The sequence below is a fragment of the Eulemur rufifrons genome, chromosome 25 (assembly GCF_041146395.1).
Source record: "Eulemur rufifrons isolate Redbay chromosome 25, OSU_ERuf_1, whole genome shotgun sequence".
Classification (NCBI taxonomy): Eukaryota; Metazoa; Chordata; class Mammalia; order Primates; family Lemuridae; genus Eulemur; species Eulemur rufifrons.
In genome coordinates, this window is record NC_091007.1 from 11,903,266 (window position 1) to 11,928,978 (window position 25,713).

Genomic DNA, 25,713 nt, shown 5'->3' on the forward strand with positions numbered 1-25,713 from the left:
AATCCCTTCAGCTCACATGACTTCATCCAAGCAAGTTTCTTGTCACTTCCGACAGCAAATTGAACTCACAGTCTTTTTATTTAGAGGGTGACCCAAAGCAGTTTCCGTGCCCTTCCAGAGGGAACTGCAAGTTATAACAACCCACCCAGCGAGAGGTAAAAAGGGGCTTGGCTCGACCCACGCTCAACCCGTTTTCTTTCTCCCCGACCCTGATTCACTCCTGGGGTCCTTAGTCGACTTCGGCACGCCAGGAGGACCCCGTCCTCCGGAGACTCCTGGCCAAGGGAAAGGCAGAAAACACAGGCACTAATTCCACTCTCATGTGTGACTAATCAAAAGAGGAGTCAGGCAGAAGGACTTCTTGGCTGGGGCTTTACCGTCAGGGAAGGTTCGGGGCAGATTCGGAGTAGGCAGCGCCGAGGTCGCCCAGATTCCCGACATGCTCCGCGCGGGGGCCTTCGCGGCTCCTTTACTGTTGCCGCCGCCGCCGCGGTTGCTGGGGGTGGGTGAGAGGAGGAGCCGTCACGGACCCTGTGGAGTCAGTCTGTGTTGCTGTTTTTGCCTGAGGAGTCTTCCTTCTTACGTCGCACCCTGAATCCCGTGGTGTCGAGGGGGAGTCCCTGCGGACACCTCGCACGCAGTGGAGATGCCTCTCTTTGCCACCAATCCCTTCGACCAGGATGTTGGTAAGTGTTTTTGCCGCTCCCTGCCCATTCCCCACCGGACTGCAAGCCCCCTCTGCCCGTCTCTGCGTACGTTGTGGGCCCCCGGGCCAGGGCCAAGCTCTTCCCCTTTCCTGAGGCTCCTTCCTTAAGAGCTGGGAGAAGGTTGAGGGCTTGGCGCATCTTCTTTGAAAGAAATGGGACTCAGAGAGCATGTGAAAGGGCCCTTGAGCTGGACTGTGGGTTTCCAAAGAACTGCTTGAGGGGTTGGTGTAAAGGGCCTCTATGGAGCAGCTGGTGTAGCATCTGGTGCTGGGACTGTGCTCCTGGAAGAACAGCGAAGGGCTGAAGCGTATGTAGGCTAGAGTAGGATTATAAACCGCACCAACAAAAGTGTTTCCCTAGACATGTTAAGCGTTTGGAACTGGAAGAATGTTTTAGGTAAGGTTCCTTAGGGTCTTAAAATTCCTTAACGCGGTAGCTGGAGAAGAGCTCTGGTTAAAGGCAGACTTTACAAAACTGTTGGGAGGGATGAAGATGAAACACCTGGCAACAGCTGAAACCTCGTTGAGGACCTGAGACTTGGGATGCCTTTCTTAGGTTAGGTCTCTGCACTTGGAGAAGGGTGGAAGAGGACATTGAATCTGGAAAGGCGTTTGAAATGCTAAATTTTTTGTTGTTATCAGGTACTGTTCATACCAATCCAACAGGTTAGTTTTTTGTTTATTTATTTATTTTTCTGGCCTGAGGATAATCATTACGGGAATTTCAGTTTCCGGGAAGAGAATTTTGGGGTAATTTGAATGCACTTAGGAACTAGTTGGCACAGAAGTGCGGAATGAAGGCGAGTCGAATACCATATCCAAATCTCCTAAGGCAGAATATAATGATTACTCTAGTAAAGGAATATAAAGACAACCTTATGAAGTTACCTTATACTTCTTCATGTATTTTAATTATGAAAGGTAGGTGTTGAATTTTGCTTTTTTAACTCTTCCTTACAGCATGTCACTGAAGCTTGGAGGTTTAGGTTAAGACTAGAAGAGTGTTGAGTCCTGTCTATGCCACTTCCTAGCTCAAAGTGAAATCCTAGGCAAATTAGATTCTTGAAGTTCCAGTGTCCTCATCTTTAAAGAGGGGAAAACACCTCATTCTGTTCTGTGATTAAATGAAATAATAAATATAGAGGGCCTACTACAGTGCTTTTATATTGTAGGCACTTACTAAAGGCCGGCGTTTTTGTTCCAGTTTTAAATGAATCTTAGCAGTGCATGGAACTTTGGAGGTCACCAATAATACTTGATAGATAATGAATTGGAAAATTACATTTAATTTAATAAGCACTTAGCACACACTATTTACAGGACACAGTGCTTAGTGACAGAAGAAAATCAGTGATGAACAACACCTGGTTGCTTCTATCAGAAAGTTTTACAACCGATTACATCAATCTCTAGGGCAAATGCTTAAAATAAAACAACTTAATACTTGGCTTCTTCTGTTTCCAGCATGTTTGTCTAGTTTTCATGGTCCTGTATAATCTAAATACTGACTACCCAGTCACCTTTATATCTTAGTGACTTTCTGAATACATATTTGCACTGGATTCAGATAAATTTCTTAATGTCAAACCTGTTCCTAGGACCTACACCACCCAGTTCAAACATAGGCTCCTTCTTGCCTTTATGTTTTTGCTTCTATTATTTCATCTATCTTTCAACATATCCTAATGTTTTAAAGCCAGCTCAGAATCCAGCTCGTTATACCAGAATCATTTTCTGTTCACTCTAGCCAAGGGTTGCTCAGTAGCAACATTATTGACAGTTTGGACAGATAAAATGTCTTTGTTATGGGGGTCTACTTCTACAATGTAGGGTGTTTAGCCTCATCCCTGGACTTTACTCATTAGATAGGTGCCACTGGCACCCATCCCCCAGTCATGATTTTAAAAATCTCTGGACAGTGCTAACTGTTCCCTCAGGGGATAAAGTAGCTGCCAATTGCTCTAGTTCTCTGTAATTTCCACCCTTTTACAAACTCCTACAAATTATTTTAGTATTTTTTGTCTTCACCAACTTATTTAGCATTTAAGATAGTTATATCCTGTTTTTTGCTCCTTAATTAGTGGCTGCAACATAGTAGGTGCTTAATAAATGTTTGTTGAGAATGTGTCAGTTGAGCCTGCCAGACAGTAGTAAGCTTCTTGAATGTAGAGACGTTTTGCTCCAGAAAAGCTTACTTTTTAAAGTTAGGTTTTGGTATTTAGATCAATTCTGTCCTCACAATCAATGTGTCAAAATATCAGGAAAGGTTAATCTACCTAAGAAAACCCTTCAGAGATTCCCAGTAAATAATCCTTGGACAGTGTCCAATAGACTCCCATGTTAAATTTTTTACTAGTTGTGGCATTTAGAATATAGTATGTAGAATACAATTAAAAATTTTCTTTCTCACCTTGTCCATTAATGAGTCTGTCAGTGACATTAAAGTACTCTCACTAACTCATTTGTTATTATTAGTCACTTAACATTTGTATGTATTTGCACTTCTTCAAAATTGTCTTTAGCTTTGTTCATACACTGAAAACGAATCAGAAATTCACTGCCTGATTTATGTAATACAACATTTCTTATAAAGAAGCAAAATGCTGGTGATAGCTTTTCCCTTGAAGAAATGCCTAAACATGTTACTAGAATGTGAGCTCCGTGAGGACAGGAATTTTTTTTTTATTTGTTTACTAGTGTGTCCCTAGGATGTAGACCAGTGCCTGGTACTGATGAACATTCAGTAAATATTCACTGGAATAAATGAATCTCGTTTTGTACCTTGTATTTCTTCTAAATTCTGCTCTTGAATTATAAAGGTAACTCACTCCTTCAAGTTATTTCATAGTCCCTAGTGACTTCCATCTTACCAAATCAGTGGTCAATTTCTAGTGTAGTCCATTTCTTTGTTAATGTCTTAAGCATTCCTCTTTGATACACAGTACTTTTATTTGTGGGATTCCGGGACACCAAATGTTTTCTGATTTTCTTCTTAGCTCTCTTTTTAGTCTTTTTTGCTTCTCCTTTTTGCAACTTCCAATCGAATGCCCTGGGGCTCAGTTCTGGAATCTCTTCTGCTTAGACATTTTTTCCCCTGGAGTCTTAGGAGGCAACTTGGCTTCGTACTAAGAATTCGGACTCTGGAGCCACACTGCTTGAATTCAAATCCCAGATTTGCTGCCTACCAGCACTGTGATTTTGGGATAGTTGCTTAGATATTCTGTGCCTTAGTTTCCTTATCTTTAATATGGGATGTAGGGCTAATAATAGTTCTTAACCCAGAGGGTTATTAAGAGGGTTGAGTTCATTTTGTAAAGCACTTAGAAAAATTTCTATGCTTTTTATTTATAAAGCAAGAATTAAAAAAGAACCTCATCTAACTTTTTAGCTTTAAATAACATGAGTATTCTGGTGACTCCTAAATCTATGTTCTTAGTCTCAGCCTCTTGCCTGAGCTCCAGACTTAGATATTCATCTACTCAGCAACTCCACCTGTATTCTGCTTGGAGTTTAAAAACAAACTTGTCAAAAACTCAGTTTTTAGTTCTTTCCCCAAACCTGCTTATTACTTCATCCTTGCCCATCTCAGTACATGGCACCATTAACATTTACAGGAACTCAGCTCTAATGTCTAGGACTCATCATTGACTCTTCTTATTCCTTCACATTTTTGTATCCATTCTATCAGCAAGATCTTTTGGCTCTACTTTAAAAATATATCGAGAATCTCATCACTTCTCTCCATCTCACCACTATTATCTTACTTACTTCAGTCATTGTTATCTCTTTCATGGACTATGGCAAGAGCCTTCTAGTAGTCTTCTTTGCTGCTACTCTTGCCCCTATAATCAGTTCTCACTTAAGAAGGCCAGTGCTCTTTTAAAAATGTTAATGTCACTTACCTTCTCAGAACTTTCCGGTAGCTTCCCATTCTACTTGAAGGGAAATGCCAGTATTTATTGTGGCCCACAATCTGGCCCCTTCTTATGTCTTTAATATGATTATGATCTCCAAACTCTCTCTCTTGCAGTCTGTGCTTCTTGGATCTGAACACCACAAGCTCATTCCTGTTTCTTTAGCTGTATTTTGCTGTTTTCTTTGCCTGGGATACTCTTCCCCCAACTATTTGAAGGTGTAGATGTTACACCATTCTGGACTCCATTCAAAAGTCACCTTTTAAGAGAGGCTTTCCCTAATTACTTTTTGTAAAAAATAATCCATCTTTACCCCCCACTTTGTTTCTTTGCTCCATTTTATTTTTCTTTATGGCACTTAACTACCTGACATGAATTGATTGTCTATCATAGAACATTTGCATTCCTAGTCAGACTACTTTGGACCAGTCCACATCCTACAGACTTGGATGTGTTTTTAGTCTGTTTTGCTTAGTCTAGTCAGTATCATAAATCATAGCCAGATTAATCTTAAATGTTGATGTCGCATTATTCTCCTGAAGTATGTGATGGAAAGACCTTGGGCTTTGAGTTTAAAATGTACCTGCACCATTTACTATTAGTAAATGGGCAAAATATATAGTTGGGTGGGTATAGAATCTCTTTGAGTTCATTTTCCACCTCTGTAAATGGGGATAAGAATATCTACCTCATGGGGTTGCTATGAGGATTACTTGTGAAAACATGTGACATTCTGTTTGTTGGAGTTGAATATGCTTCAGATACCTCAAATTTAGTGTATTCAAAACTACATTGAAACTTTTCTCCTCAATTATGCTTTTCCTCAGTTTTGATAATTGATACCTCAATTTGCTTAGTCACACAGGTCAAGAACCTGGGAGTCATTCTTGACTTCTGTAGTTGTAATTCTTTACATTCTAAGCAACAAATACTGTGTGCCAGACACACATGCCTTTAAGGATTCCATGTTGCTATAGACTGCATGATCTTCTAATAGCTCTTGACTCCATCCATTCATCCCTCCATTCATGTCTCCCATCCTTTCTATTCTCATTGCAATGGCTAGGCAGGTTTATATCACTGCTTTCTTAGATTAATACAGTAGCCTTTAGCTGTTCTTCCCTGCCTCCATTCTGTCCTCATTCATTTTCCAGGTGGCTGATAGTGATATTTTAAAAATATAGATGTACTCATATGGCTCCTCGGATTAAAATATTTCACCAAATCTATAGCTTTCACAGTAATTTGAATTTCTCAGCATGACATGTTAGGCCTCTTTAGCATTCGGCTCTTTTTTAACTTTTCAGCCTCACTTTCCACTTTTTTCCTAAAGGCATATTTCATTCCTTATTGGTATTATACCACTATGCTTTTCAGGCATGGGTTCTCTGGCCAGACACATCTTTCTCTTCATTAGTCTCCTCTAGAGTTGTTTTAAGGAGGTGATGCATGTAAAGCACTTGGCACAGCACCTGGTATATAGTAAGCAATGGATTGTGTCCTTTTGTAATAAAGTTAGAAACAAATGTGGTGACTATTGGATTCTAAGGGCTACAATCAGTTACTGTCAAAACATACTTAGGAGAGAAATGTGTAAATTCAGAATACAAGTATGTTAAAGGTCTGCTATCCACTGGATTAAGAAATTGTATTCCTTGATTTTTCTGTTCCTATTTTCTCTCTCCTGTAAGCTGTTCTTTCTAATGCTTTTAGGTTATCATTTCTATTTTGTGCTCTTCTCCGAAATGCTTCATGTTGTTCTTTTGACACCTGCTTCCCTTTCTGGTTAGCAGAGCTTCAGATTGCTCTTTACAGATACAATTTCCCATTGTCAGGAGGGTCAGGGACATTAGATGAAACGTTTTCAAAGAATCAATTTCCCCTAATTGTAAACAGAGGGTAATTTCTTTCAGATTTGCTTTCTCCATTGGCCATTTTTGATGAACTGTCACATCTCCAAGACGACTGAATGACAGTCCTTTCCCTACAGCCTGAACATGATGAGCAGTCATTCTGTTAGTGTTTCTCACCTCCCCAAATCCTTGACAATCAAGATATTTTGAGAAAATCAAAAGTAGCCGCTTATCAGAAAAAAGTTCTCCAATCCATTGAGAAGACTATTGAAATTCAAATGAGGGCTCTGTGTGTGATTTTTGTAGGTACTGCTGGGCACATTTCTCAATCTCTTCTTTTTGAGTATTAGTGTATGGGTAATCTGAGCATAAAATGAGATCATTAGGAAGCTTTGAATTCTTTAAAAGCAAGTCAGGGTTATTTTTGTTGGTCGCTTTTCCCTTTCCCACAAACCCTGTTTTTGTCTTAGAAAATAAATAGTTTTGACTTCATTTGCTATTCAAAGAACCCTTTACAACTGCTACTAGTAGCTTATATTCTCGCGATTTAAAAATATTTTTTCTTTTATAACTGAGAAGAATTGTGCCACTGATTTTGAGGCAGCATCAATAAATGATGTGAATAATTTTAGAGCTCTGAAATGAGTTGCATTTCTGATCTATTCATACAAGTTTGAGTCAGATGCTGATCCTGTTTATGTGTAAGAAATTGAAGAAGGTAGTTCCTGAGTGTTCAATATAATATTTGCTTATGACTATACCATACATTTTGGGTATGTCATTAATTCAGGAACTGTAAGATCATACTTAATTATGATCCATAGGCAATTTATATTTGATCAGGCACAGGCCTGTCATTTTCAGTTAACTATGAACTTTTAACTTTGCATAAGTTAATTTTTAATATGCTTAGCTATTATATTTGCTTATTTTTTAAATTTTTTTAGTTGCCATCAATAAGAAATGTATTTGTTTTAAAAAAATATCCAAATGCTGGTATTGTCCAGAAAAATTTAACAGGTTTATTTATAATTGTTATAAAGTTGAACTGCTGAAACTTGTTTACTGAAACATTTTGACTTGCATTAATGTTTTACATCTCCCACACTTATATTAAAAATTCACACACAAATTAAAATGGAAAAACTTCCAGTACCTGACTTCTGTACCCTGTGTTTCCACTCACAGCCATATACTTAGAAACCTTTTTGACCCCATGGGAAAAAATATCTAACATTCAGAACTACCAATAACAGGAAGAAGAGACTTTTTTTTTTTTTTTTTTTTTGAGAATGAAAGATTTCACATCACAGTGGATTCTTAAGCACGTTCTCCACGTGTGCAACATGCTAGCTGGATGTCTTTTGGTAGCAGGCCTGTGGTGATGAGGTTTCTTCACCCCTCCAGTAGAGAGGGCACTCTTGCAAGTAGCTTTTGTAGCCAGTTGCTTCCTGGGTACTTTTGCGCCAGTTGATTTGCAGGCATTTTTTTTTTTTTTTTTTTGTATGAACCTCCTTACTTATCCCCCTTCTTCTATTGGAGCTTGGGGAGCTAGAGGCAGCGCTGGCATTAGAGAGCCACAGCAGTGCCGCACTGGCTGGGAACACAATTCTTAGCTATTATATTTTTAAATAAGGTGGTAAGTTTTAAGATTTCAATGTGTTCTTAAAAAAATGTACTTAGGTATTTAAAAAAAAAAAAAAAAAAAAGGCTGCTTGGCTACCAGTCAGCAAGAATGATGAATTAATTATTAAAATGCACTACCAGATCAAAGTAATAACTTTCCTTTTCTAAGATGAAGTAAATGTTAGACTGAGGGATATTGTTCAGAATGACTCACTCAGTCCTGGGCTTCAGAGAGGCTGAGGGCCTATGGGGCAGAGCTGTGGGATTCCTCATCAAAGCATTTCCACTTAGATGCTTTTATATATTGGATTTCTTTTAAGATAAAATTTTCTTATAAAGAGTGTTGAATAATAAATAATTTGACTGATCTTTGTTCCTGTTTCCTGGGAGGGAGCCTCTAAATCCTTGGAATTTCCTGAGTGCTAGGAGCATCTTTGTTATTCATGGTGGGCCCCTGGAACAACACCTTAGTTTATGTTAACATTATGACTCACTATGGGGACTGGCCATGTGATCAAAAAATTTGATCTTTGGATCTCCAGACCTCCTGAGAGGGAAAGGGACCTGGAGATTGAGTTCCACCATGTGGCCAATCATTTAATAAATCATGCATATATAATGAAACCCCAATAAAAACTGTGGATGCTGACGATCAGCTGAACTTCCGGGTTGGTGATATATGTTGTGGTGATACACATTGATGTGCCAGGATCGTGATGCCTCCTGGGGACACACAAACTTCATGTTTGGGACCCTCCCAGACCTATCTCTGTACAGTTGGCCCTTCATATCCATGGATTCCACATCTGCGGATTCAACCAACATAAAAAATATTTGACAAAAAAATTGTGTCTGTACTGAACACGTACAGACTTTTTTTGGTCATCGTAAACAATACAGCATAACAGCTATTTACATAGCATTTGCATTGTATTAGGTGTTATAAGTAATCTAGAGATGATTTAAAGAATATGGGAGGATGTGCGTATGTCATATGCCAATAATACAATGCCATTTTATGTCAGGGACTTGAAAATCCTTGGATTTTGGTATCCTTGGAAAGTCCTTGGACCAACCCTCCATGGATACCGAGGGACAACTGTATATCTCTTCATTGGTTGGTCCTGATTTTTGTCCTTTATGATGAACTGTAATCATAAGTATAGTGCTTTCCTGAGTTCTGTGAGTAATAGTGAATTATTGAATCTGAGAGTTTAGTAGGAACCCCTGAATTTGTAGCCAATTAGTCAGAAGTGCCTGGGGTGGCCTGGGATCCCTATAGCTTTTACATGATATTTGAAGTGAGGGTAGTCTTTTGGAGAACTATGCCCTCAATCTGTGAAGTCTATGCTGACTCCAGGTATTTGCATCAGAAGTATGTTAACCCTCTGGGTAGTTAGCGTTGTAGAGGGTTTCTGCATTTAAAAGTAAAGTCTGAAAATCATTGAACCAGATGCTGTTTAAGGTCTCTGTGTTTCTATAACTTTTTATGGATTCATATTGCAGATACATGATTAATCTTGGCATTTATTGAGCACTTAGGCTGAGAGCATGGCTATTGAAAGAATTGCCTAAAGTAGAAGTTATTATTTTCAGAGGATTTACAATTTATTATGGAAGCTTGAACAATGACAGGTAAATTTGAGTCACTTCTCCTCTTAGCATACCCTCTGGCCAGAACAAAATTGAACAGATTTCAACATTTGTTTTTCTAAATAACCCATTTAGTTACCAATGTAGTGTTAGTTTATTATGTTTTTTTTGTTTCTCTCTTCCATACCATTTTTACATATTGGCAATAGATTAATTCCTTTCAAAGAGTGCAGTTCTCATTGGATTATTTTCTTGCTCAAAATGCTTTCTGGCTTTCTGATGTTTCTTTCTTCCCTTCCCTTCCTTTCCTTTTCTCTCCTTCTCTTTCCTTCCTTTACTTCTTTCTTTCTTTCATCTTTCATTTTTAGAGACAGGGTCTTACTGTATTGCCCAGGCTGGAGTGCAGTGCTTATTCACAGGCATAATTATAGCACACTATGTATAGCCTTGAACTCTTGGGCTCAAGGAATCCTCCTGCCTCAGCCTCCTGAGTGGTTGAGAATACAGGTGCAACACTGTTTGACTCTGATGTTTCTGGAAATAATACAAACACCTCATCTAGTATTTTAGGTCTTAGTGTAGTTATATCTTATTACAAACTTTCAGAAAGTAGTCTGTATTTCAGCCAGCCCAGATTCTGCATTTTACTTCTTTTCTGCTTTTATAACTTTATTCTTTATTCACTTAAATAGAAACAAAAGTGTTCATTATTTATTCTGTTCTTAGTTTATAAATTTATCAAGAAGCTTTTCCTGATTCCTCTTTTCTTTCCCTCCAGGTTCTTCACCTTTCTTTCATCTTGCTTTGTGCTTTACATTATTTCTGTGACACTTTTTCTATCATATATTTAGACCTCTATCTGCTGGTTTCAGTTCCTTTTTTAGATTGTAAGCCAGTTGGATAGGGTCTGGCATGGACTAGAAGCTTATTCCATTTTGTTGAATATGTATTCAAATTTTATGATTTCCTGCACGGAAATCACTTTACTGTGATCATAAATGTTTTGGATGTTTATATTAATTCTTACACAAGGAATTAATTTGTGTGAACAACCTGCTTTCGTTATCCTCCCTGTTAGAAGATTGTAGGATGGCTAGGCATAGGTTCCTATAAGGACTCACTTGTTATCACTTATTAACTCCTTACTGGATGCTTATGTTACTTCTTCAGTGATAATGACTACCTGGTAGGTGATGCTGTTTCCTTTAGGGCTGTCATATACATCAGGTATCATAAGCCTGCAAAGAATTTGGACACCGTTGGCTGCTTTATATTTTATGCTTTTATTAATAAATTCACATGACCTACCTTCAGCTCTCAGTAGTAGGTCAAAATGGGGAGATAAGGGTGTTCTCTGTTGATTGATGCAGCAGGGCCTTGAAGAGAGGATGGAAGTAGGAATTTCATTTATCACATGATTAAGACCAACCGTTACAGATAAGAATCTCAGTGCTCTCCATCCCTCCAAATCTATCTCTAGTTCTCTGATTAAAAAATAAAAACTGTTATTGAGGATCTTGGTGATGTTATTTTTGAGCATATCTGTTCTTTGAATTGCAGTGCTCCAGTCAAGACTGGATATCCTGTGCTTCTGTACAGCTGTTGTCTTGGAAGATAATGATGTTATCTTGGAAGATAATGATGATTTTTTTATTTTTTTTAACTTTTTTCCTCCTTCATAGGTTCTGTTTCTCTTAAGTTGCTTTTTTCTGTTTTGTTTTTCTTTTCCTTTCTTTTCTTTTTGTTTTTCTTCCAAATCTTGAAAATAGAAACCTTTATTTTCTATGAAGAAGATTTTCTCAGATTGCTTGGCTGCCTATGACTAATGCTGGAGAAATTAAAAGCACATTGGAAGCTCTGATCATGTGGTTAGGTCTTGTTGGCTTTGAACTTCATTATAGCTTGGTCTGGTGGGCCATTTACTATGGAGTCCCCTTAGAGCTTTCCTCTTGGGCTGACCTGGAGTCTACAGAGAAGAGTCTTCTAATATTCTCTCAGAGGGTGATGGGCCAAATGTTGAATCAGCCTTACATACCTAGGGTAAATCTCACTTGGTCATGGTGTATAATTTTTTTAATACATTGTTGGATTTGATTTGCTAATAATTTGTTGAGAATTTTAGGATGTACGTTCATGAGAATTAGTGGTTTGTAGTTTTTCAATGTCTTTGTCTGGATTTGGTATTAGAGTAATGCTGGCCTCATAGAATGAATTAGGAAGTATTCCTTCTGCTTCAGTCTTCTGCAAGAGATTACAGAGAATTGATACAATAGTTTCTTCCTCAAATGTTAGATAGAATTCACCAGTGAACCCATCTGGGCCTGGTATTTTCTGTTCTGGAAGATTATTAATTATTGGTTCAATTTCTTTAATAGATACAGGCATACTCAGATTGAGATTGTCTCTTATGTGAGTTTTGGCAGATTATGTCTTCCAAGGAATTGTTTCATTTCATCTGTATGGGCATAGAGTTGCTCATAATCTAGAAAGGCTTTGCTTGACTTCCAGAAAACAAAACTTTCACTCTTTTGCTTCAGCTGGGGAGAGGTAGTTGCTAATGCCTTGGAGTGAGGAAGGCAAAGTGGTAACCTACCTGCATTTCAAACAGCTTTTATGCATTCCTCCTAACCTTAAATCCTCTTTCTTCTTCACTATTAATTCCACACATTGCTTCTGCTGCCAGTTCTTGAGGCTTGTGAGAATTCAGTGGTGTAAAAGAGTCTGGTTCTTAAGCTTTTTTTTTTTTTTTTTTTTTTTTTTTTACTGCCAACATATATCTCTGTTTGCAGTTAATGGTAGTTCTGTATGTAACTTTTTTTTATAAAGAAAAATCAATGGCTTGTTTTTTAGGCTTAAGTAAAAAGCAACTGAGGTGTGAATGGGGAAAATAATCGTGATAGGTAATAAGGGTATCTCTTTCCTTCAAAGATGGACAAGAAAATCTCATTAGAGTGCTGGCAATCATTCTGATTTGTTTTTGAGACTTGATTGTACTACATTTTGGTGATTTGAATGTGATAATATATATTTTAAAGGTTTTTAAAATAATGTCTCTGCAATTCCTTTTATAATCTACAGAGAAAGCAACCAGTGAGATGAATACAGCTGAGGACTGGGGCCTCATTTTGGATATTTGTGATAAAGTTGGTCAGTCTCGCACTGGGTAAGTGTGTGAAGTTTCAAAGGATTTTTATTAATTCTGCCTTTTATAAACAGGAAAAGAAGGGTTAGCAGGTAAAGCATATTGCAATTACAATTTTGTTAAAAAATGGAATGTTGTTACGAGAAACACTTGAAAAATCATACAATCTAGGTTACTCTTTATAACTAGTTAGGGTATATGACTGGTAAAAAGTTGATACTTTAATTGACTACCTCTTCCATATTTTCCTTCTGAAATCTTGCTTTTTCTATTGATTATTTTAGAGTCATCAGTAATTTCTCAGTTACTAAGTTTCACGGTTATTTCTGAATTCTTTTCTCCTTTGTCATATGCAACACTCCACCCAACTGATCAGTGACTATTGAAAGACAGATTAGGGAAATAGAGTCTTAAACTTTTGGGCATATATTACAGAGCTTTCCAAACAGTTTATTGAGTGGATTAACTGGTATGCATGTGAATGATTTCCTCAACTCCTGGGCTGCTAGCGTTCAGCTATTAGCATTCTTGTTTACTGCATTGTGCTACATGAAGAGTATTGTCTTATTTGTGTACTTCCATGTGAAAAGGATTAGGACTGCTGCATATACTTGAATCTTCTGGGAGTAATCTTAAATCTCTGACAGTGCCTTCTTTGGCTTTCTTCCCCCTCTAAATATAGATGTTCCTTAAACTTCCTTGATCCATTTTTGATTTCTGATATATTTTTTTGAAACCTCACAACTTCCAGATGTCTTTATGTGGGTGACATCTGTATTTTTAGCTCTTACTCTTTTTCTTTTTAATTTTTTATTGATACATGATAATTGTACATGTTCACGGAATACATGTTATATTTTGATACAAGCATATAACATATACTGATCAAATCAGGGTAATTGGGACATGATTCATCTGAAACATTTATTATTGCTTTATGTTGGGAACATTGGAAAACTTGTGTTAGCTCTTACTCTTCTTACCCAAGCATTAGTCCTATGGACACAGCATCATTTCTGGATTTCATTTTATAAAAGCCTTAGTCTCACCATTTAGAAACCAGGACTCCTGTCTCCTTTTGCATTAAACCTACTTTCCTTCCTTTCTTCCCTGTTTCTGCGAATGACAAGATGATTCTTTCATTGCACTTAAAGCCTCAGAGTCACTTCTATGTTTATTTTGTTACAAAATTCTGTCCATCTACATTCATAAATCTCTCTCAAAACATTGATGTTGTGAAGTCTCCTAAATCAAGGTCTTGAGCCTGGCCAAATCGTGCAGGGGCAGCTGTCTTCAGGGCCTGTCTACCTCTTCACTTTTTGGCCCCTAATGTCCTCCCCATGTTAGGCTCTCAAAGATCCTCCCATATGTGGCCCCATCAATCCCCTTTGTTGTCTTTACATTTTAATGTGTTAGATTTTGTTGTTTCTGACCCGGGTAATTAATTTAATTGAAATTTGAGTAACTACTCTGTGCAACATATGCATTCTCTTTTTCCTTTTTTTTTTTTTTTTTGTTTGCCTCACTTTACTTGTGACATTCCTTACCTTGCGTAGGCTAGTGAATGACCTTCTGGCATTCCTTTCCATTCCCACCTCTTTCTAATTTTTATACCCAGGTGCCCCATAACAACTGTGTTCTTGTTATTTCCCTACCTTTCATGCAGAATTAAGTCTAAACTCCTTAGTCTTGTGAATCATTTATTTTTTGTTTCCCTCCATTCATTTTAGCTCAATTATTTGAGTTGCCAGTGCTTTTCTACCATAGTTTAATGCTTTTGGTTTTTCTGTTCCTTCAGCATGAAATGTTTTCCTCTTTCATCTCCTATCTCTGTGTCTCACATCCTTCTAGACCCGATTTAGAAATCATTTCTTCCACAAAGCCTTTTCTTATCCTCTTTACTGACAGTAATATCATGGTCCTCCGAATTCTCAAATGCACACTATCAAAACCATTCTTAATTGTGTTTTGTCCTGAATTTTAGTAATTTATATCTAGTAAACTTAGATTTACTAAGTGTAGGAACTCTAGTAGATGTGTAGAATGAATGGTCTATGAATTTTTGCTTTACGTGGGAAAGAAGCAAATAGCTTAGTGCTCGAGATTATGGACTCTAGAGTGACGCTGCGTCAGTTCAAATCCTGGCTCTAACCACTTAGCTTTGTCACACTGTATAAGTAAATTAGCTTTCTGGGCTTCACTTTTCTAGTTTACCACGTAAGAATAAAATTGTATCTTCTTCATAGAGGGGTCGTTGTGACTGTGAGATTAGTTAATACCTAAAGTGTTTATAAGAGTACCTGGCACATGGTTAAATGAGTGAAACTTTGCCTCCTTTTGTTTAAAGTCATATTTTCTGACAGTTTGTCTGTTGACTAGGTATCGACCTAGATCCATCCTTGTGTATTTTGGAGATAACGCTTTTATCTACCATTCCAGTTCAAAGTCCTTCCTCTCCCTTTTCACTGTTGGTTTTCTATTTATCTTTACTTTGGTGTTCTTTATTTTGTAGACAGTTTTTTTTAATAATCTGATCAATAGCTTGAAATCAAAAGACAAACCCCCTTTCACTACTAGAAATATTCCATATTTTTCTAGTTAAAAAATTCAGTTTGTAACCTATCTGAAATTTTGAATGATGTATTATGAAGGCATGGAAATTAATTTATTTTTCTTCATGTAAACATTGTACCGGAAATGTTTATCAGTTTTTTTCCTATTTTATTGTTTTCTTACATATTTGAAATTCACTGATAGTAGCTTTACAAAATATTTTTCATTTGTCTGTTTTTTTTTTATCCAATATCAATAGGTCTGTAGATACATGTTCATTTTTTAATTCTTTCAAATTTATTTTTAGACCACATACTTTCTTTCAGTATATTTCTTAATATTTGAGTCACCATTTGAGGATTTTCCTTGACATTGTTCTAAATCTATGGATTTACTTTAAGAAGTATTTTCAACTTCAGTAAATTCAGTAATGAGGAGTGGCTCTGTTCTTTTGATCAATGTTTTTTCCTTTTTCCCTTCCTTCACTTCTTTTTTTCCTCCTACTTATTTTTTTGTCTCTTAACAGTTATGGTTCTCTAAGTCCTTTAAATCCTCCTTGAGTTACTTTCCAAGGATTTATTTATTTATTTGTGTAATTGGAATATCTCTTTATAGCTCTTGTTAATAATAAGTTTTTTGAAAAGGAAAAGGATTAAATAATAATTGGGATATCAGCCTAATATTTTTGAGGTTTTAAAAAATGTCACACCCTCTATAATTGCTCAGGTATGTGATTTCTCCTTAAGGATACTGTTTTGCATCCACATCTGGTTATGTTTTTACTTTCTTGCTCTACTTTGTTAATGTCATATTAGGAAATGGAGCATAAGGGCCACATTAGTACTTTCATGGGCCCTAGGTGTTTCTGCCTTCATGGGGCTCCTTTCTCCATAAAAAGAAAAAATTGAAAATATTTTATGAATGCATTATTATAAAGAAAAATATATTAGTATTGTATATTAAGATATTTTCTTTGATCTAAAAGTTCATTTTATTTTCTTATTTTAAAAGAAATTAAAACATTTTTGTGTACCTCTAACATTATTGTGAGCCCAAGGCACTGTGCCTACATGTCTGATGGATAAGCATTACAAAATTGGGTTATATATTCCAAGATCAACTTAGTAATAGAAAATTATTAAGACTCTTTTCAGGCGAGCAATAAACTGGGATACTTACGGTGGCATTGCAAATATGTCATTTGTTTTTATTTTTATTATGGTAAAATATATATAAAATTAACCATTTTTAAGTGCACAGTTCAGCAGCATTAAGTACATTCACATTATTGTGCAGGCATCCCAACTGTCCATTTCCAGAACTTTTTCATCATCCTAACCTGAAACCCTCTGCCCACTAAACAGTAACTCATTCCCCCTCCCTCCAACTCCTCTTACCACTTGTAATTTGTTTTTAATCTTTTAAATCATTTTATAATTAGCGTATGTGGAAAACTCATGGAAATCTGGTTTATGTTTTGCAGGAGCCTGGATGGATATGTATATATACAGGTTGCTAATGGTAGCATAAGAATATTGAACAATCTTATAGGCCTGAGTGCTTTAGAGAAGACTGAGACATGTTATAGGGGTGAGAGGGGAAAGGGGACATAAGTTTTCTTGAGACAAATTCAGATAAAATAGTTTGAAGTAGAGGGATATTGTAGATTGGAATGCAGTTCATAAGCGATTTGTGTATTAGGCAACAATCAAGATTTAAAAAAAAATTATTTAAAAAAACTATTACCATTTGGTGTCAGTCTGAAATATATATAATATGTAAATAAAATAAGCATGTTCTGTACACTATTCTGCACTAGTTATTACTTAATTTCTTAATATATCCTGTCAGTCTCAGAACTATGTATTTCTTTTAATGTCTGTTAGTATCGGACACATTTAGACATCATTTTCTAGTTTAACATCAATTTTGGTTAGTGGCATGTAGAATATTTGACATACTATAATAGTTATTGAATAAAAGTTATTTAATAATTTTTAGTACTTATTCTCAGAAAACCTACTAGATGTAATCTCTGTTTGCTTCATATAGGTTATAGGGTGCTTTTTTTTAATGCTTGAAATGTTTGTGCTGAACTTAAAACTTTAGAAAGCATTCTGAAATTTTTTTCTGATTTCTCAAGATATTCACATGATTTTTAGTGTGCAGTTCCAGTGTATGAGTAAGTAGTGAAGAATGCCCAGCCAAGTAGGTCATATGATGGGCTGAACAGTCTCCTTTTGTGTGGAAATGAAGAGAACTTTCAGAATGATAGTAACAGTTTTCTTTAACATGTCTTCACATAATAAAAAACTTTTCTGTTAGTTTTCATTGATTTGCTCATATTATGATTTGTGAGGGTAGGTATTAATTATCCACAACAATAAGTTAAAATTAAAGTTCTATAATTGACCTCTAGATTAATTTGTGCTATTATTTTATATGTTAACTGTCTTTAGCTTTGGCTAAAGACAGTTTGTCTTCAGTCTTTGAAGGTGGAACAAATCATATAACTTTACTTGCTTGATGGATATAATTAGGCAATAAATCTTTTTTATTCAAACAGAATTAGAAGGATAGCATGATAATCGTTACTGGTATTTTGTGAAAAATATAAATTTAAGCCTTTGGGAAGCAGTTTGATAAAAATGTTTTCAGTTGGGTTTGTATTGTCTTATACTGGACTGGATTGTGACCTTCAACTGGAAGTTGATAGAATATTTCCTGATTTTCTAGGGAAAAAACAATCTCTGACCTGGACATCTTAGAGTTGAAAGGGCAGTATCATGTAGAGAAACAAACCTCTTCCAGTTTTCTTTTTCTTTTCTTTTCTTTTTTTTCTATAATCATATCCTTGATTTACCACCTTAATTTTCAAAGTCTTTTAAGTGCTCTTTTAAGAATTATAGCCAACATTTATTGACTGCTTATTTGCCAAGTCCAAAGTGCCCTATAAACATTTTATTTAACCGTCACAGCAACTGTCGATACTGTAGGTTTTCTCAGCTTACAAAGGAGAAAACTGATTCATATTTAAGATTCTTTTATATAATCTAAACTAGAGGAACAGTTCCAGCAAGAATAAAATTAAAGATTTTTTGGTAAAGCATGATCCTGATTTCCATATTTTGTTCACTTTCTTAACAGCAGAATTTCTTTAGTTGGTTTCATTCTCTTTGCATCAATCATTTTTTCTTTTAATTGGGTATCATGTTTTGGGTATATAGTGGTGAATAAAGCAGGCATGGCCTTTGCCATAAACAGTACTAATACAATAGTCTGCTGGTGGAAGATAGAAATAAATAACCAAATGATGGGCTAAGAAGATGGTGAGCAGAGTAAAGAAAAAGTTTAGGTTATTGGTTTGAGATCTTTTTTTCTTTTCAGTTTTTTAGATTGTGGTAAAATAAATACACAAAACATAAAATTTACCATCTTAATAGTTCTTGAGTGTACAGATCAGTGGCATTAAATACATTCATAATGTGCAGCCATCATCACCATCTATTTCCAGAACTCTTTTCATCTTGTAAAATGGAAACTCTATACCCATTACACAATAACTTCCATTCCTCCTCCCCACAGCCCCAGGCAACCTCCATTCTACTTTCTGTCCCCATGGTTTTGACTACTCTAAGTACCTCATATAAGGGGCATCATGCAATATTTGTCTTTTTGTGACTGGCTTATTTCACATAGCATAATGTCCTCAACGTTCATCCATGTTAGAGCATATGTTGGAATATCCTTTGTTTTTAAAACTGAATGGTATTTCCTGTATGTGTATACCATGTTTGGTGTACTGTTTTACATTCTCACCAGCAGTGCACAAGTGTTCCAGTTTCTCCACATCCTTGTCAGTACTTATTATTATTATTTTTTTGATAGTAGCCATCCTTATGGGTGTGAGGTGGTAGTGAGATCTTCTTTTGTTTTTTCAATAGAGGTGCTTACAGGTATAAATTTCCCTCTAATCACTGCTTTTACTGTATCCCGTAAGTCTTGTCATGTTTTTCTTTCCATTCATCTCAAAGTATTTTCTAATTTCCTTTGTGATCTTTTTTTCTTTGATCCATTGGCTATTTAGGAGTATGTTGTTTAATTTTCACATATTTTAAGTTACTAAATTTCTTTATGTCATTGATTTATATAATTCCATTGTGTTGGAGAATGTATTTTCTATGATCTTTATTCTTTTAAATCGATAGAAACTTGTTTTCTGGACTAATATATTGTTTATCCTGCATAAGGTTCCATATGCACTTGCGAAGAATGTGTATTCTGCTATTTTGGGATAGAATATTATATAGCTGTGTTGAGTTATAAGAGTAAAATATATATCATTTCAATCTGATGATTTAATATTTGGAGGCTATCTTCCTTTGTCTTATATAAAGAGCTCCCTGCTTATGTTATCTTAATTCATTGAAAGGCAAATCTGTGGTCAGAACATAGAGTGTTTAGAGTGATAGATTTGAATATTGTTAGTGCCTGTTACTACCTGGTAACTGGTATCATGAGCAAGGAACTGAACTCTTCTAAGACTCAGTTTACTGTGAAAGTTTTGAATACTGAGTTCCTTATTATACAGATTCTTGACAACCTAAACACAGATGTTTGAGTTTGTAGTTTACTTTGCATTACTGTTATTGTTAATTATCATTTGGCATACCTATGAAATACATGTTTGCCACGTGCTTGGTCTGCCATTTAAGAAAAAATCAGTTTTACTGAGGTATGATTAATGCATCCTTTGTAAATGTATGGTATAATAGTTGATAGATGAGTTTTGACAAATATATACACCTATGTAAGTACCACCCTATCAAGATAGCATTTAATCACAACCAAAAGTTCCTTCCACCCTAGGCAGCTACTAATATGTGTTCTTTCATTATGGATTAAATTTCCTTTTCTAGAATTTCATAAAATGAATTGTGTAGTAAGTAATCATATGTCAAGCATTGAATATTTTTCTAAGATGAATTCAAGGTTTTGTGTGTATCAGTAGTTCCCTTTATTGCTAAGAGGTATTGAGGCTGGTTGTGATGGTTGGTGCCTGTAATTGCATACTGGGACGCTGAGGCAGGAGGATCAGTTGAGACCAAGAGTTCGAGTCTAGCCGGGGCAACACAGCAAGAGCTCGTCTCTGTTATTTATTTAAAAAAAAAAAAAAAAAACCCACAATGAACATATTATGGCTGGGTGCTGTGGCTCATGCCTGTAATCCCAGCACTTTGGGAGACTGAGGTGGAAGGATCACATGAGGCCAGGCATTTGAGACCAGGCTGGGTAACATGGGCAACATAGTGAGACCCGATCTGTACAAAAAGTAAAAAGAAAAAAATGTATTACTACATTAAAATTTATGCATTCATCTGTTGATAGACATTTGGATTGTGTACAGTTTTTGGCTCTTATGAATAGAGCTGCTATGAGCATTCTTGTACAGAGTAGTTGATTTTCTTGTCCTTAGGTGAAATTATGGTTTTATGATTTAATTTGACATAAGAGTTATTTAGGTATGTGTTAATTTGATTTCCAAATATTTGGGAATTTTCGTGCTATCATTTTATCAATTCATAGTTTAATTCTGTTGTGGTCAAAGAATGTACTTTATATGACTTGAGTCCTTTTAAATTTGTCAACATTTTTATAATTCAGAATGTCTATTTTGGTGAATTTTCCATGCATTTCAAAAAATGTGTATTATTGTCATTGGTGGATGGATTGTTCTATAATGTCAGCATAGTCAAGTTGCATGATAGTGTTGTTCACATATTCCATTGCTGTATTTTATGTTCTTATGTTATCGAATTATTGAGAGGGATATGTTGAAGTTTCCAATAGATTTGTCTGTTTTTCCTTTCAGCTTTATCAGTGTTCCCTTTATATATTCTGCAGTTTTTTTGTTATATACGTAGACATTTAGAATTATGCTATCTTGGGGGAGTTAACCTTTTTGTTAGTATGTAATGCTCCCTCTTTATCCCTGTTAGTATTCCATGTTTTGAAAACTACTGAAGTAATGTATTGATATGGTTGAATTAAAATCTTAATCTGTCATTTTTCTAGATGATTTGTATATGTTTCTTCTTCTTTTTTTTTTTTTTTGTTGAGACAGAGTCTCACTTTGTTGCCCAGGCTAGAGTGAGTGCCGTGGCGTCAGCTTAGCTCACAGCAACCTCAAACTCCTGGGCTCAAGCAATCCTCCTGCCTCAGCCTCCCGAGTAGCTGGGACTACAGGCATGCGCCACTATGCCCGGCTAATTTTTTCTAATATAGATTTTTAGTTGTCCATATAATGTCTTTCTATTTTTAGTAGAGACGGGGTCTCGCTCTTGCTCAGGCTGGTCTCGAACTCCTGACCTCGAGCGATCCACCCGCCTCGGCCTCCCAGAGTGCTAGGATTACAGGCGTGAGCCACCGCGCCCGGCCTGTTTCTTCTTTTTTTAAAAAAAAAATTCTATTTGTCCTTTATGTATCCATTAAATATTTTTATGGTTTTATTTTCATTTCTCTTTCAAAAATATTTTTAGTGGTGGCCCTCTTAAATTTTTTGTTGTCTTTTTTCTCTCTGTACTTTAGATACCTTCAGCATGTTTTTAAATTTACTGACGTTTCATATCTGATTAATTTCATTCAATTTTTTATTTTAGATATTTTTCATCTCTAGAGTTTTATCTCATTCATTTTTATATACCACTTCTTTCCTCATTATGTTGCTGATTTCTAACATACTTATAGCTTATATCAAGCCCTTGACTGTTAATTTCATCATCTTTGTTATGTCTACATTTTCAGTTGCCTGAATTTTTTTCTAGTTATGTGTTACTTTCCTTCTTTGTATCATGTGTAGTAACTTTTGGTTGAATGCTTGGTATTTTGAATCTTATATTGTTGATCACCAGGTTTTGTTGTGTTCCTGTTAAAGAGTGTTGAACTTTATTCTTTCAGAAGTTACACTGAGCTCTTCTTGGTTTCACCTTTCTTGCACTGAGATACAGAAACTGCCTTTAGGCAGCAAATCTGCAGTGATATTAGGAAAGTGCCTTTAGGCAGAAAGTTGACGCAAACCTTTGGCTTATCTAGTTTATTTTTCTTCTTGGGGATCATCATTCAGTACTACCTGTGGCCTAATGTCCCCAAATAGTTACCTCAATATATATTTTAAATATATGTTTCTAGTTTTCTAGAAATACCTGGTTCCAGGTATTCCATCATGGTTGGAAGTGGAAGTTTTAGCCTACCATTTTGTTTTCAAAATATTTTTTTTCACCCAGAATTTGCCTGAAATTCCGAATCTTTGATTGCTAAGTCAGAGAGCCTGTTAATTTTGTTTGAAAATTTTAAAGTAATTAATATACAGTTTTTCATCTCTGTCATTAATAAAAATTAAACTTCTCTACTGAATTCTCTCTTTTGTATGGTGGTCTGTTGCCTACAGTTAAGGGGGAACAGTTAGATGTAATATTAATTAATTGTTACATTTCTCATTTTTTAGACCTAAGGATTGTCTTCGGTCTATTATGAGGAGGGTGAACCATAAAGATCCTCATGTTGCTATGCAAGCTTTGACTGTAAGTGGTTTCATTTTAAGCTGTACCACAAAATTATCTGCCATGATTGAGCCCTTTTAACCTCTGATTTTATACTTTTAGCTTCTAGGAGCATGTGTATCAAACTGTGGCAAAATTTTTCATTTAGAAGTGTGTTCAAGAGATTTTGCTAGTGAAGTAAGCAACGTATTAAATAAGGTAAGGAACATCATTTCCAGAAATTAATTAAGGCAGTCTTCTTTCTTCATGTATTTGATTGTTCATTTCTTCACATTTTAAATCACAGAAGACTATTCCGTACCTTTTTAAAAAACCCTTTCTAGGCTATATCTGTTTAATATGTAAGTAAATATTATATTTTGCTGAAGAGAATACATATTCCCATGATTTTGAGAGTCAAGTTTTTCAAGACATATTAGAGTATATTTAACTTCTTTTTGCCATCATTCTTTCATTTGATAAGAAAACATGTATTTCTATATCTAATTAAATAATAGTTCATTTTAGGCACATTTTTTGTAACTGTTTTATAGCCACAGAGGTATTTTCCTAATGTAGAACCCTTCAGAAATACTGCCGAAAGAATGTGGCACTTTGAGTTTTTATCTTGATATAAATAAGGCCAGTACCTGGCCATCACAGGATTTTAATACTATACTGCTTTTCTTACCAGCTGAACCCACAGCTGGAGTTGCCCCAAAAGTGACAGCAAGGGAGTTCCTGCAAGAGACTTCCCCAGTCCGTCCCAGATGGGGCCAGTTGGGATGCCAAAAAAAGAAGCACTAAACACCAGGGTGATCAGTCCAAAGCATTTATTAGGGGAACTTACATATAGAGGGCCACTGTGTCCTCATGAGGGACAGTGAGAAAAGAGATGTTCTGCCCAGGTATGTTTGTAATGAAAGGGTTGGGTTATGCAGTTTATATGAGGGCTTAAGGAATTTGGCTCAGGGCTACAGCTGGTTTTTACATGTTTAGCAACATATTTCATTTTTTAGTGTTTCAGGAACAACCTGAACAGCTTTATCAGTGCCTGGGAATGTTCAAGCCCGGGGTTGGGTTCAAACCTGTAGGGGAAAACATGCAGCTGTCTGCGTTGCAGAGTGGGTCAAGGCACTTTTTGTTTTTTGATTAGGACACGGAAGGGTGGGGGGACTTGGGGACCCTGCAACTGTCTACTTAATTGCATGTGGAATAAAGAATCCAAATCAAACAATTCAAGGAATTTAAAAAATTTAAATAAATAATATTTGTGTTTTCCCAGTAAAAATTTGTGCATTGTAAAGGTAATTATTTCTGGCTTTTTTGGTGAAAGGGGTATTACATATCAAGAAAAAGTTTTCAAATGTTAAAAGGGAAAATGCCTCATGTGTTTGGGGAAAAAAAAAATGAATACTAGGTTTCAGTAGAAAAACAGTACAGAAATGTGATGAAAATTTAAAAATCTGTACTTTTCAAACATTATGATTATGTGATAATTCTTTTCCTCTTCTGCTTTATTCAGTTACATTTAGTTAATTTCTACTAATTAATAAGCATTATCTTTTAATGTCTTGAATGTCCATCAAGATGTACAACTGTTTATGAAGAGATCCTAACATCATAGTTTCTATAATTTAAGTGAAGAGAAGCTGCAATATTAAAACTTTAATACTGTAAACAACTGTTTTGAAAAACAACTATGTATAAGAGAGAGGACTTCTCTTTGACTTATCTTTATTTTGTAAATGTTTTACAATAAACATTATTTTTGTACTTAAGGAAGGGATGCGGTTTTGAAGAAATGAAGTTTCCAAGATGATTAATATGCAATGTATGTTAAACCAGGCCTCACATAATTAAGCATCATGGGAAAAACATACAGTCATGACTTTTAATTCCATTAAAAAGTCATGAATTAGGAATAAAGGAACTATGTCATTTATTCTCTCCTTTCAGTATTTTTTTATTGGTTTGCAAAAAGAAAAAATAAACTACTTTTCTTTGTCTTTCTGACCTACAAAACTTGCTTAGTTGCAAAATACTCTGAAAAGTCCTGTCTTTCTGATCTCTAAAATAAGTTATTACATATTTAATGTTTTAATTTTGAAATTAGATATATATAATGGTTTCTTCTATTTTTTTCATAGTGTGAAGATAACATAAGTTTTTCTAGTAACCAACTATATATTCATATGTATAGTGTATAGCTGGAGGTAATTTGTGATTCAAAAAACGATCTGTAACACTTTATATAATTTTTATATTTAAAGTGTCTATATTAAATCATTAGTCAGGAAATTGGTACTTTGTTAGTAATTTTTTTTTTCTGTTTTATAGGGTCATCCTAAAGTATGTGAAAAATTAAAGGCTCTTATGGTTGAATGGACAGATGAATTTAAGAATGATCCACAGCTTAGTCTAATATCAGCAATGATTAAGAACCTTAAGGAACAAGGAGTTACATTCCCAGCCATTGGCTCACAGGTATTTTGTAAAGTTGTGTATGTGCTGCAGTTTATTTCTGTAACATAGCTACATTTATTTGAATTTTTCTTTTTTTCCTCCATTCTCAGGTAGTTTTTACTAGCTCAGAGGAATTTTTGTTCTTAATAATTGTTGTGCATTCAAAGGTGCCAGAAAAATATTATAGTGGAATATTAATGTGTTCTAACCTCCACTTTCACACTGTCTGTCCTTCTTTATAAGTGAATGGGTTTAACATTTTGCAATTTTTAAATTTTTTAATAGTTGTAATATTATCAACAAAATAGCTGTATTATATCAG

At 35.5% G+C, this 25,713-nt stretch overlaps 1 protein-coding gene across 1 annotated transcript in view; it reads left to right on the top strand.

Annotated features, from left to right (window-relative positions):
* The first annotated feature begins 495 nt into the window (after nucleotides 1-495).
* The window catches only part of STAM (signal transducing adaptor molecule), a 48,634-nt gene continuing 23,416 nt past the window's right edge, over nucleotides 496-25,713 (top strand). The window contains exons 1-5 of the mRNA XM_069458687.1: nucleotides 496-686; nucleotides 12,771-12,855; nucleotides 22,892-22,967; nucleotides 23,049-23,144; nucleotides 25,266-25,412. Coding sequence (XP_069314788.1) covers nucleotides 647-686; nucleotides 12,771-12,855; nucleotides 22,892-22,967; nucleotides 23,049-23,144; nucleotides 25,266-25,412 — 444 coding nt within the window. The 5' untranslated portion in view covers nucleotides 496-646. The remainder of the gene's footprint in view (nucleotides 687-12,770; nucleotides 12,856-22,891; nucleotides 22,968-23,048; nucleotides 23,145-25,265; nucleotides 25,413-25,713) is intronic.